Source organism: Hibiscus syriacus, unplaced genomic scaffold (genome assembly GCF_006381635.1).
Source record: "Hibiscus syriacus cultivar Baekdansim isolate YM2019G1 unplaced genomic scaffold, ASM638163v2 tig00111841_pilon, whole genome shotgun sequence".
In the NCBI taxonomy this organism is placed as follows: Eukaryota; Viridiplantae; Streptophyta; class Magnoliopsida; order Malvales; family Malvaceae; genus Hibiscus; species Hibiscus syriacus.
Window position 1 is genome coordinate 467,188 of NW_024063196.1, and position 11,471 is coordinate 478,658.

At 34.3% G+C, this 11,471-nt stretch overlaps 1 protein-coding gene across 1 annotated transcript; it reads right to left on the bottom strand.

Moving 5' to 3' along the window:
- Nucleotides 1-3,015: 3,015 nt before the first annotated feature.
- On the bottom strand, nucleotides 3,016-8,319 carry LOC120172094 (FACT complex subunit SSRP1-like). The gene is made up of 16 exons (XM_039179656.1): nucleotides 8,195-8,319; nucleotides 7,180-7,365; nucleotides 6,896-7,001; nucleotides 6,189-6,325; nucleotides 5,918-6,001; nucleotides 5,734-5,828; nucleotides 5,454-5,562; nucleotides 5,255-5,341; nucleotides 5,081-5,173; nucleotides 4,792-4,989; nucleotides 4,536-4,681; nucleotides 4,310-4,457; nucleotides 3,885-3,983; nucleotides 3,622-3,792; nucleotides 3,424-3,502; nucleotides 3,016-3,311 (listed from the first exon to the last, which is right to left on the bottom strand). The coding sequence occupies exons 1-16, from the start codon at nucleotides 8,246-8,248 to the stop codon at nucleotides 3,184-3,186; spliced, it is 1,920 nt and encodes a 639-aa protein (XP_039035587.1). The 5' UTR covers nucleotides 8,249-8,319; the 3' UTR covers nucleotides 3,016-3,183.
- Between the last annotated feature and the right edge of the window lie 3,152 nt (nucleotides 8,320-11,471).

The window sequence follows — 11,471 nt, forward strand, 5'->3', positions numbered from 1 at the left end:
TACATTAAAAACTTTCTAAAACGTTTCAAAACTTTGAAATCATACGTAACCAAGCACCCTTAAAATAAACATAATTGAGAGTATTATGGTTCAAACCAAGAAAATGAAAACATAAAATATCATGCATAAACATGAAATTCAATCATCCAGAATCGTATATATTCATCAATCAATAGTAAAACAAAAATAAGTAAAAAGACAAGTATAACAAAATATGTAGGCACATGTCACCCATAATAAAGACAGTATGGAAGATGGAAACATTACGACAAAATACTATACATAATGTGTCAATCCTCTAAATGTCAAGTTTGGGAACGCCTATCCAAAAGTATCTGAAAGGGAAAAAAATTTGGGAGTGAACATGCAAGCTCAGTGTGTTCCAATAAGTGTCATATAAAACATGATGATACATTTCAAATAAGATTTCAGAAATCACAGAGTAAAGATGATAGTAAAGTTTTTATTTATAACAGATAACTACCCTCCACCCTTACACCACATAAAATATCCAGAATATGCATCCATAAGGACTTGCCCTAGACCCCTAAAATATAGGAGTCCAATATGAATTATCAGAATAGAAAAGATTTACCAACTAGCTGAAACTTAGAGTCTCCAGACACCTATCCGTACAGTACCCCAAAAATAGTTTCAAATAACACCAGTAAAATTAGGATATCATAAAACAGATGTTTTACAAAAATTCAGTGAACAAATATCAAACAGATCAGAAAATTCAGATCAGTAAAACAGAACTCAGGAAAATCAGTAAACAGAATCATATGCACATGGTAGTTTATATATATATATATATATAACATAACACACAAGGAACACACCTTAAAAGGGTCAGTCGAGGATGTCTACTAAGCATCAGCCTCACCACACTCTATAACAGTGTTCGAACCTAAACCATAATGAATTCGGGGTTACTACGAAAATAATATTTAAATCTAATTATTTATAAGGTTTATAAAACTATACGAGTAATCACGGGCTCGCGCAGTCTGAAAGATCAGGAAGAGCTGGGTCGAGTTGACGAGCGGTAGGAAGAATCTCGAGTACCTTCAATAATTAACGACACAAATCAACTCTTGACCTTATATTAAATGCGCTTAAATAAAATAATTAAATACATATGCATGTTCAGGGTTCAACGCTCGATTTGAGGGCTTTCGTGTAAGAATTTGGTAAAACAGACTTTGGATTCAGACTTAAGACGTCGAAAAACGTAAAATATGACTTTTAAAAAAATTTACCTTTTCGGTCAAAGCTAACGCATGTCAAAGTCGACTCAGGTTAACACATTCGAGTTGACGGGTCTGGGTCAAAGTCAACGGGTCAGACTGGTTTGGGTTGACTCAGACCAATTCGAGTTGACTCAGACCGATTCGAGTTGACTCAGACCGATTCGAGTTGACTCAACTGACTTGGTCAACTCAGTTCTGGAATATTTGAATGAGAGTGGAGCCCACGCGCCACGATAGCGTGTGGTGGCACGTGCGATGACCAACTAGAGTAGGGTCACCATCCAATTACTCCCCTAGCCATCAATCACCGATTTAACACAGTTACCAACCAAACAATCAACCAAAACTGTGAGAAAATAATCGGAAAAGAAAAAGTATCTTACCCACGCCGACAGAGGATTCGACGACAACAAGGGGTCAAGGTGACCGGGTCTTGGTTGGAACTAAGTGAGGAACTCAGTGACGAAAACGGTGTAGCACGACGATGGCTAAATCGGTGCAAAAATGCGAAAACCTACGGCGACGGGTTTAGGTTTCAACGAGCAAATAATCATCGATTCACGTCGAACAGTGATGAAATACGATGAGAGGTTATACGGGTTTTGATCGGAGTTGGACTGCGATTAAGGGGCTGACGGCGGTGTATGACACGTCAACCAGAGACGGCGACGACAACAAACGATAAGCAAATTTTGATTTTTTTTCTAATTGAGATAACTTTCCCGATTTAAGATCCAACCTAAGTAAGTTAAAGTAATATTTTTATTATTATAAAGCTCAAATAGTAACATAGTCTGAGTGGTATGACATAGGGGTGTAAACGAGCCGAGTCGAGCTCGAGTATTGCTGAGCTCGACTCGACTCGAAAACTCTGAAATGGAGCTCGACTCGATCTTGAAATCCTGATCTGAAGCTCGTGAGCAGTTCGAAAAGGCTAGAAATGAAAAAAAAAATCTTAAACTTAACTAGATTGAAGTTTCAAACTCAAACATGAACCTTAAATACATGTAAACCTTACTGTATTTTTTTTAAAAAAAATCAACACATAAATGTTAATATTATTAATAATTTATTTTAAAAATAAAATATTAATATATTATATTTTCGAGTTACTCGCGAGCTTTTCGAGTCGAGTATCAAATAGCTCGTTTCGGCTCGTTAAGAATTCGAGTCGAGATCGAGTCGAGTCCATTCAATTCGAGTATTTATCGAGTCTTGACTGAATCGATCTCGAGTAGTTCGCGATCTGTCTCATCTTATTTACAACCCTAGTAGGAGAAATGGTCATCTGTTTTTGCTTTGTATTAGGGGTTCAAAACCCACCGGCCTCAGTTTATTATTCTTTTCAGCATACCAACAATGGTTAAACCAGGGAACAAGTCACTGAAATTTAAGTGACTTAGAATTCTGCCCTAAAATTCCCCAAAATTTACAGAATTTTCCACAAAAATTTGAATAAATTCAAATTAAAAAACAAATTGAAAATAGGGGTTGTTACACAACCGGTGTTGAACGGACTATGTCTCTTGTTATATTACAATGCGATCCATCAAATAAGCTTTTATTATGTATAAAGGCTAATAATTTACTTTACATAAATATTAACATTCATAAATGATAAAACATCTCAAGTCATGTCTTCATATTATAAATTTCCATTGTGTTGTATCTAGGAAATAACATAAAAAAGGTACTCTCGGGTGGAACTAAAATGCATGAGACAGATATGTTTAATTTTGCCCAAATGCTTTTAGAATTCGTAAAAAAGCACAATCCCACAACTATGTCCGAATAAAAATCGGTACTACCGTACAATTTTCTCCATATTACATCCTACAAAATACATATTCTCTTCATATTACATCCTACAAGTTCTCAAGTATCTCTCTAGGCCAATGAAAACAACCCCACCACAACTGCCATCTAAAGCTTATGAGCTGTCGGATTCGTTTCCCGAATCTATGTTCATCGGTTGAGGATTTTTATATGCGTTCCTTTCGACGTCATATCGTTTTCTATCTAATTTAGCCTTCGCTTCATACGGTTCTTTTTCCTCCTCTGTGCAAAAAGGAATATCAAAATGTTCTTATTGTTACCATCCAAGCTAATTTTGAACCTATACTTAGCATATTAATAAAACAAGCTACGTCAATTTGGCAATGTAACTTACCGGACAGCTTTTTCCACTTCTCTCCGAGTATTCTCGACACCTCAGTAAACGAAGCTCCAGGATTACTTTTCTTCAGATTCTGTAATCAGGCATAACCAGATCAATCAGAGGTTCACCAAAACTAACTTCATCATTCATTGGCAGCCACAAAAATATTTCACCACTAATCAAAGAATGTAAAGAAAATACATGACCCACCTCCCTTTCCACTTGACAGAAAAACATGAAACCGGACATAGCCCTCTTGGGTGCATTTGGATCCTTCTTTTTCCTTTTTTTCTTCTTCCCATCATCTAGCCCATCTTTAGCTTTTTTCTTAGTTGCCTTGGCAGAAGAAGCTTCCTTTCTGGGATCGTTTTTGGCAGGCTTCTGGCGATTGAATATTCAGTGTGAGATACCGAAAGATACTTTGTCCTGAATTTAAGTTAGAGGAATGAAGTTAAGGAACAAAAGTTACTTGCCTCTTTCTCATCTCCACTGTCACTACCATCTGAATCCTCATCCCCAGAATCATCAGTTGGTGATCCTCCATCGTCTTTGTCAAGAACAAAGTCCTCATCCTGCATTGGTTCATCGTGTTTATGACATTGACAAAAAACAACCGGTAGGGACATGCGGAAGCTAGAGAGACAGACATGGATATCTATGATGGTTGCCCCTTGATGTTACATGCAAGCATCATAAAAGACATACCATCACTATGTTAACAGGGGAATTTTCTCTATCTATATAACTACTAGTAAAGACCAATGGACTATTGGACTTAACCCGTGCTTCATATTTGAGGCAGAAGCAAGTTCAAACTACAAATAAAGAATGAAACAGTGAAGTTCAAACTACAAATAAATAAATAAATAAATAAAAATCAGGAAGATAAAGAATGCACCTCCTCATCACTTTCATCTCCACCAGCTTCGTTCTTAATGCGTTCAAGATGTGGGTCAACAGCATCATCATCATCATTTTGGAAAATTTCAGCCACGCCATCCGTGGTTCGTACATCTCCGAGGTTCATAATCTTCAAACCCTTCGAACTGCATTTACAGCCAACAGTTAATATATTTCCAAAAGGAACAAAATTATTCATCGAATGAAGAACATCAAAACCAGACCTGATGAAGTCAAACAAATTGTGATATTCATTTCTCTGAATATTCCGGAATAAATGCTCTTGCTCAGTCTTTAATCTTATGAGAAGATCAAAGTAATGCATATTTGAGCCTCCGGCAGCATGCCTCTCAAATTCAACATAGTCAATCTAGCATTTGAAAATAAGAAATAACAACCAAATATGTCATTTGAATGGGGTAATTAGCCATTAAATTTATAGATCAACAAATCAATGTACAGACAGTTTACAATCTATACCTCCTCATGAAGAATAAGCGTAGGAGGTTTGGGTAGAAAGAAGAAGCTTTTTTCAAGTGGATACAGTACTCCATCTTCAGCTTTTAAGGAAGACTTGACAGCATAACCATCTTGACAGCTACGGAATTTTCCTGGTTTGGTAACTTTGGCACCAGATAAACCACGCATTATTGTGGTAAACACTTCATGAATCAGTCCCTGTTTTATCAAGCCCCACAAAATAATAGGTGTAAATTTGACAACACCATGCCATGCTTTGGATGGACTTAAAATGAAAATGATGTATTACCTTGTAAGAGGGTTCCAATTTGTCCTTGTACTTGGTATGCAACAGATCTTCATTTATAGACAAGGTGCTTTGAACAACATAATCAGTTTCAAACTGCAAAAAAATGAATGAGAATATATGTGCAAAACAGTCTTGGCACATGCAGTGACAATGGATCTAGGGAACCAACAATACCTGCAAGACAATATGGGGGTACAAAGTTTGCCCTTTACGAATAGGCGGATCAAGGGTCACAACAACAAAAGTGTGAGGCTGGTTGTACTGTCAAACACACAAAAAAGTAGCGAAAATATATCCTAATAGGTTATACATAAAATAAGACCTTTTCATCAATGAACACTATTAACTTGTTATGAAGATAAAGAATTAAAACCTTCGGAAGCAAAAACAGGCGAACAACACTGCTATACTGAATTTTGAAATCATTTGCCTGGCCTTGGAGTCGCAAGAATGAGAGATGAAGTTCAACACTATACCGACCCCTGCACAAAAAGCAAGCTTAGTCAGCCATATACAAATAGGAAAACAATCTTAATAAAACAATATATGAAACAAATCAGATATATACATATCACAATCGAGTGTGATTACATATAAGTGTTGCGAGATTACATTTTGCAACATCCCTATCTCAATATTTGAGCAAGACCTACCTAGGTGTGAGAATTGCAATGCCCTCAAAAGTGACAACAGCTTCCTCAACTCCAGAACCAACATCAGCCACTGACATGATTTTTTCGCGGAAAACCTATCAGAAAGTTAATGGGACATACATTAGCATGGCAATAAAAATTGAATATTTACATTATCCCGACAGAGAAGTGACAACAAACTTACCTGAGCTGGTGGACGATTTTCATCACCAACAAATTGGGTGTTAGAATTAGGAACGTGGAAACTTATCTCCATAAGTGAATCTTTCTGTCATTAACGGAAGAAAACCTAGTTAGACACAGGGGGGGGGGGAGTTTCCCTATTCTTGGAAAAATGTGCTGCAGGTAAAACTTCAAGTAAACCTTACATAAAATAATATGGTCACATGCATTTAAAGGGGAGATGGACTCCTTTCAAAATTAACAAATAATCAGCAGAACAGTTAGAAACACACCTCGTTAGCTCCAGTTGTGTCATCCACATGGAACTCCAAGATGACATCATTTTTCCCTTGAAGTTGAGTTTGCGACACGTCAGCTAACGACACTTCAAAAGCTTGTTTCGCACCAGTCAGAAAGGTAAGCATATTCCCTGCATACACGATATCAGGGACTTCAGAACTATAAGAAAGAGCAATTTGTTATTTGTGACATACCAAAAACCAGGTTACAGCAAGAATGCAAAACCTGGCCATAAAGTATAAAGATCAAAGACTCTAGCAAACTGAAGCATAAACTCCTCATTCTCTCAAGGGCACAAAATATAAAGTTATAGTATGCAAAAAAGAAAACACACCATTATCCACTAATGACAAAACAGTACAGCAGCCAAAAACTGTGTAGAAGTGCCACAGAACACAAGAAATCACCAAATTTTGGTAAAAGCTTACTATCTCGCTAGATTAATGATGGCATTCTTTATAGACCCGTGGGCCCAGAGCCATAAAAAGCTTGCAAATCTAAAAATAACGAAGAAGTTGTTGAAGGCCCAAGGACAATGTTTGAAATCTCAATCATCATCAAACACAATGCAAGATTTAGAACACAAATAACAGAAAACAGTTTCAAAGCACTTCATGTAATCTCTTCTGTAGCTACAAACAGAAATCACCATATGCAGGAGGCATTGATAAGCAGAAAGAAATCAAAAGGATTCACTAACCACTTAAATCAACTTCTCCCCAATTACGACCGCTGACAGAAAGCTGCTTTTCTTCTGGTGTTATTCCACAATTATTCTGGAAAAAACTGGTCAAACTGGCAACATCCTGCAATGCAAACATAACAGAAGAAAACAAGGGTCATTAATAAATAGTACTAAATCCAAGGACAGAAAATACGGCACTGATATTATTTCTCAATTAACATAGTTCATAACTGCTACTGAAAACCTTTAGATGTAAATGAGAGAATACAACTCTACTGGGGATAGAATTGAATTTCAACCTGGTCACGGAACCCAGTGAACTTGTAATACAACCCATCTTTGATTCTAACACCAAGTTGGTTTGTCCTAGGGATCTTCGTCCATGTAACACCTAAGATATCAGATTTATCAACTTCGACAGCTTTTCCACCTCCTTGTTTCTTCCATAAAATCCCTCCTGAATAAATTTTAAGCTGCCCAGGATTCTGCATTTAATCACATAAAGGGGCAAGCGTGTAAGATCCATGTTTTCATTTCTTTCCAACCTTAATGAAAAATAAAAGGGGGAAAAGAACTTATCAAACTCTGTTTCTAAAGACATTAGTATTACATCTGTCAAAACGGGCAGAACCAAGATTGCATACATTTATACTCTGTTACAAATTTGGAATTCACAAACCGCGATACCAAATGCTTTAACCTGAGCATAAAATAGAAGGCAACAGTCATGTACTAGTGCATTCCACAAGTTTCCCCGTCTCTAGACCATTTTTACATTTCAGCTGCAGAATAAAAAATTCAATTTTTCTTCTTTGAAATTAATTAGGGTTTCTACATTAGTGGCCAGGGAAAATAACAACATAAAGAAGGCCCTGTTTCATCTCGTCAATCGACAAGGCCTGAACTGAAAAAATACCTTTCTTCAAAAACCTCGATGAACTAGGGTTTCAAATGAATCAACCGCGCTAACTAATAAAGACATGCTCCGTTTCCTTCTATCAGAACATAAGAATCTATCAAGCAGATATGAACATAAAACAAACAAAAAACCATAAAATGAACTAAAAAATTATAATCTCAAGAAAAAGAAGAAACCCTAGCAATAACAAGAAACAAAAACACTGAAAGAACCGGTAGATTTTTCTCCAAAGCTTAAACTGAACATATCGAAGTCACATGAAATCAAACAAACAAAGAACGAATTAGGGTCACAAAATGATTTAAAAAGAGTAAAAGAAAAGGAAAGCCATAAACTTAAGTTTTTTAGAGTAAAAGAGAAACATAGAGAAAGTTCGAGCGATAGAAAGAACTAACCGTGCCACCTCGGCCGCCGAGGGAGATGTTGTTGAAGAGATGGCCGTCCGTCATAGCGGCAATGCTATTCCAAGAGAGAGAAAGTGAACGGAGTTCAGAAATGAACTAGTTAGAGATTGAGTCGGTTCAAGTTCGAATAAAAACTATAGGTTAACCTAGTTATTTAGCCATCAAACTATTACTTATCTACCATTATGGTCACATAACGGATAATTATTTCATTTTAGTCATTAATATTATATTTTTTTCTATCCCAATCACATGCAGTTAAAAATTCTTAAAATAAAATAAAAAATGCTGAAATGTTTGGGTATAATAGAATATTTAGTCCCTCATCTTTACATATTCTTTTAATTTAATCATAATGTTTATAATTTAATAAATGTATCCCTTCAATTTATAAATTCTATCAATTTAATCCTCAAACACGTAACATCTCTCCTCAACAACCGAAAATTTGCAAGTCAAAAAAGCGAAATGGACTGGAAAATGCAGAGAAAGTCTTTGTTATTACAAATCTTTTCGCTTGAAATTCTAAAAGGAAAAAGAAAAAAAAAAACAAGTATAAACAGTAGGGTATTCATAACCAAGTACCTGCATTTTTAGCTATTTGAAATGTTGGGTACCCAAAAATTTTAAGTATCAAAATATTAGTTCTTATCTCATCTATTAACTTCAGATACCCTTAAATAAGATATCTGTAAAATTTAAGTAATCATATTTTTGAATCACGTGTACCTGATTCATATTTAGTTTTTATATATATTTTAAATTATATTACTTTTTACAAAAGTTCACATAAAACTTAAAATTAAAAATATATATTATCTAATCTATATATAAAATTTCAAATTTCAAATCACATAAATCTAAAAATATATTTTGAAATTATAAAAATTAGAATTATAAAAATAAATTAAAATTAAAGAAATAATTTAGAATATTGTACGGTGATAATTTAAGAAATTTAAACATTAGAATATTAATGTGAAATAATTTAGGAATTGAGAATGAAAATTTAAAATAAAATTAAAAAGACATTTAGTATCAATTAGTCATGTATACAGTTAATAAAAATGATGTGGCTCGATTCAGACTTGACTCGAAAACTCAAAAAAAAGGTCGTATATTTGAAACGTAAATTAGAGTATTTACATCATAGATATTTGACAACTTTTAACCAAGTCGACAGATCAACAGGTTGGATAGTTTGAATTGTGTATTTTTAATGCATAAAGCTCGTCATGCTTATGCAACTTAGCTGACCCTTATTCCCATATGTAATGGGATAAGGGGGAGGTATGATAGTAGGCTGCGGTCCCAACGTCAGGTTGAGAGCAGCTTCCGTAGGAGACCTACCTTGTGCTCTACCAACTGAGCTGGATGGTCATGCTTATACAACGAATTTTATAAATTAAAACTTGTCGAATTTTAATTATTTATTATATTTTATTAACATAACAAATTCTAAGTACACACCTAGTAAATATCATTGCTCGAACTCAAAATTTTTAGAGTGAACGATACTCTTTTTAACCATCGAGGCCATTTGATGAATTTTGGAGTGAGGTACTTAGAGATGACAGATTGGTATAATTTCGTAGGTTTCACACCTTATCCGCTCCAATTAGGGTAGAGATGGGTATAAGTTTAGTGTGTAGTGGGTAGGTGATGGGTTTGAGACCTTACCCGCTCCGCATTTGCTTGCCCTATATCCGCCGACCCACTAACTACTCGCCATATAATTTTTGTACAATTATGAATTTAGAAATAATTCTAGAAACTATTTCGTAAATCATAAGATTTTATAGGACATGACTTTTAATTTAACCAAATGTTATAATAAAAAAATTTAGAATTGAAGATCGTTGTTTTTCCTATTTCAAATTGGCTGGTATGGATGAGTACAATTGGGTTCAGGCGGGTATGTGATGGGTGTATGTATCCAATTGGATAGTGGGTGTGGGGTGAATTTGAGAATATATCCGCGTGGGAATGTATGAATTTAAAAATTTTACTCATCGTGGGTGATGGGTTGGTGATGGATATGAAAATAATAGGTGGGTATGGGGATGGAGAAAGGGATATCTGCCTGCTCGCCCATTTGTCATCCCAAGAGATATTACGTCTCTTTGATAAAGTAAAATTTTAAATTTAATATTAAAAATAGAACAAATTAAAGGGTAAACAATATGTTTAGTACCCAGACTATCACTTTTTCATGTTATATCTAAAACTTTCATTTTTTTTAAAAAAATTAGACCTAATATTTACTTTTTGTTTTGTTTTGGTACATTGTCGTTAACAACTTAACAAAAATACTTAACGAAACTATCTTCTCATTTATATTTTGATCACTAAAGTTTAATTTTTTAATTTAATTACTTAATTTTCAAATTACTCTTAATCTAATCACTCTAACTTTCAAATTTAAATTTTTTTAATTATATGTTAATAAAATAATAATAAATTTAATATAAAAAAATTTATTAATAAAATAAATTAGAGTGATTAAAACACGAGTAATTTGAAAGTTGAGTAGTTAAATGGAAATTTTTTAAACTTCAATGACTAAAATAAGAGTAAAAAATAATTAAGTGATGAATAATATAATTTATTCATAAAAAAGTCCGTTAAGTTTTTAACACCTATGTATCAAATTCAAACAAAAAAATAAACGTTATATACGTTTTTTTTAAAAAAAATAATAGGTATCAAACTGAGATAAAAGTATTAACTTAGGTACTAAACATGTAGTTTATCCAAACTTAAATTGTAAAAATTATAAGTGAGAACTATTTACTATTTATTTTTATTTTAACATTAGAAAACTCAACATTAGTGTGAAGTTGAGAAAAAAAATCTAGCTATTCTTTTTCCTTTTACAAACCTATGAAGAAAAAAAAAAAGGAAATATGGCGGAGCTACCAGCTTCACAGCTGCACACAGCAACAACAGCGGCGGCGGCGACAATGATCACTGATTTGGACGAAGATTCGTTGGCTCATTGCGCAACCTATCTAAGCCTTCAGGACCTTTCAAATATCACCACGACCTCCAAATTTCTCAACAAAAAAAGAGCTTATTCCGACTCCATTTGGCTCCACCGCTTCAGGTTTCTCAAAACTGTTTATATAATTCGTTTTTTTTATAAGTAGAAGAAGATACAGTTATTCCTTTTTAGGATTCGAATTTAAAAATAGAGATTTTATTTTAAGGCAATTGTTTGCATGCTCGAATTTCATTTCTCTGTAAAATACGATTGAAAAATAGATTG

Excerpts from the sequence above, each read along its gene's own strand:
- LOC120172094 (XM_039179656.1), bottom strand. The coding sequence starts at position 8,248 with ATGACGGACGGCCATCTCTTCAACAACATCTCCCTCGGCGGCCGAGGT. Across the intron at positions 6,326-6,895 it reads GGGAGAAGTTGATTTAAGTG|GGAATATGCTTACCTTTCTG; the intron begins GTTAGTGAATCC and ends TCGTGTATGCAG. Across the intron at positions 5,829-5,917 it reads AAAATCGTCCACCAGCTCAG|GTTTTCCGCGAAAAAATCAT; the intron begins GTAAGTTTGTTG and ends ACTTTCTGATAG.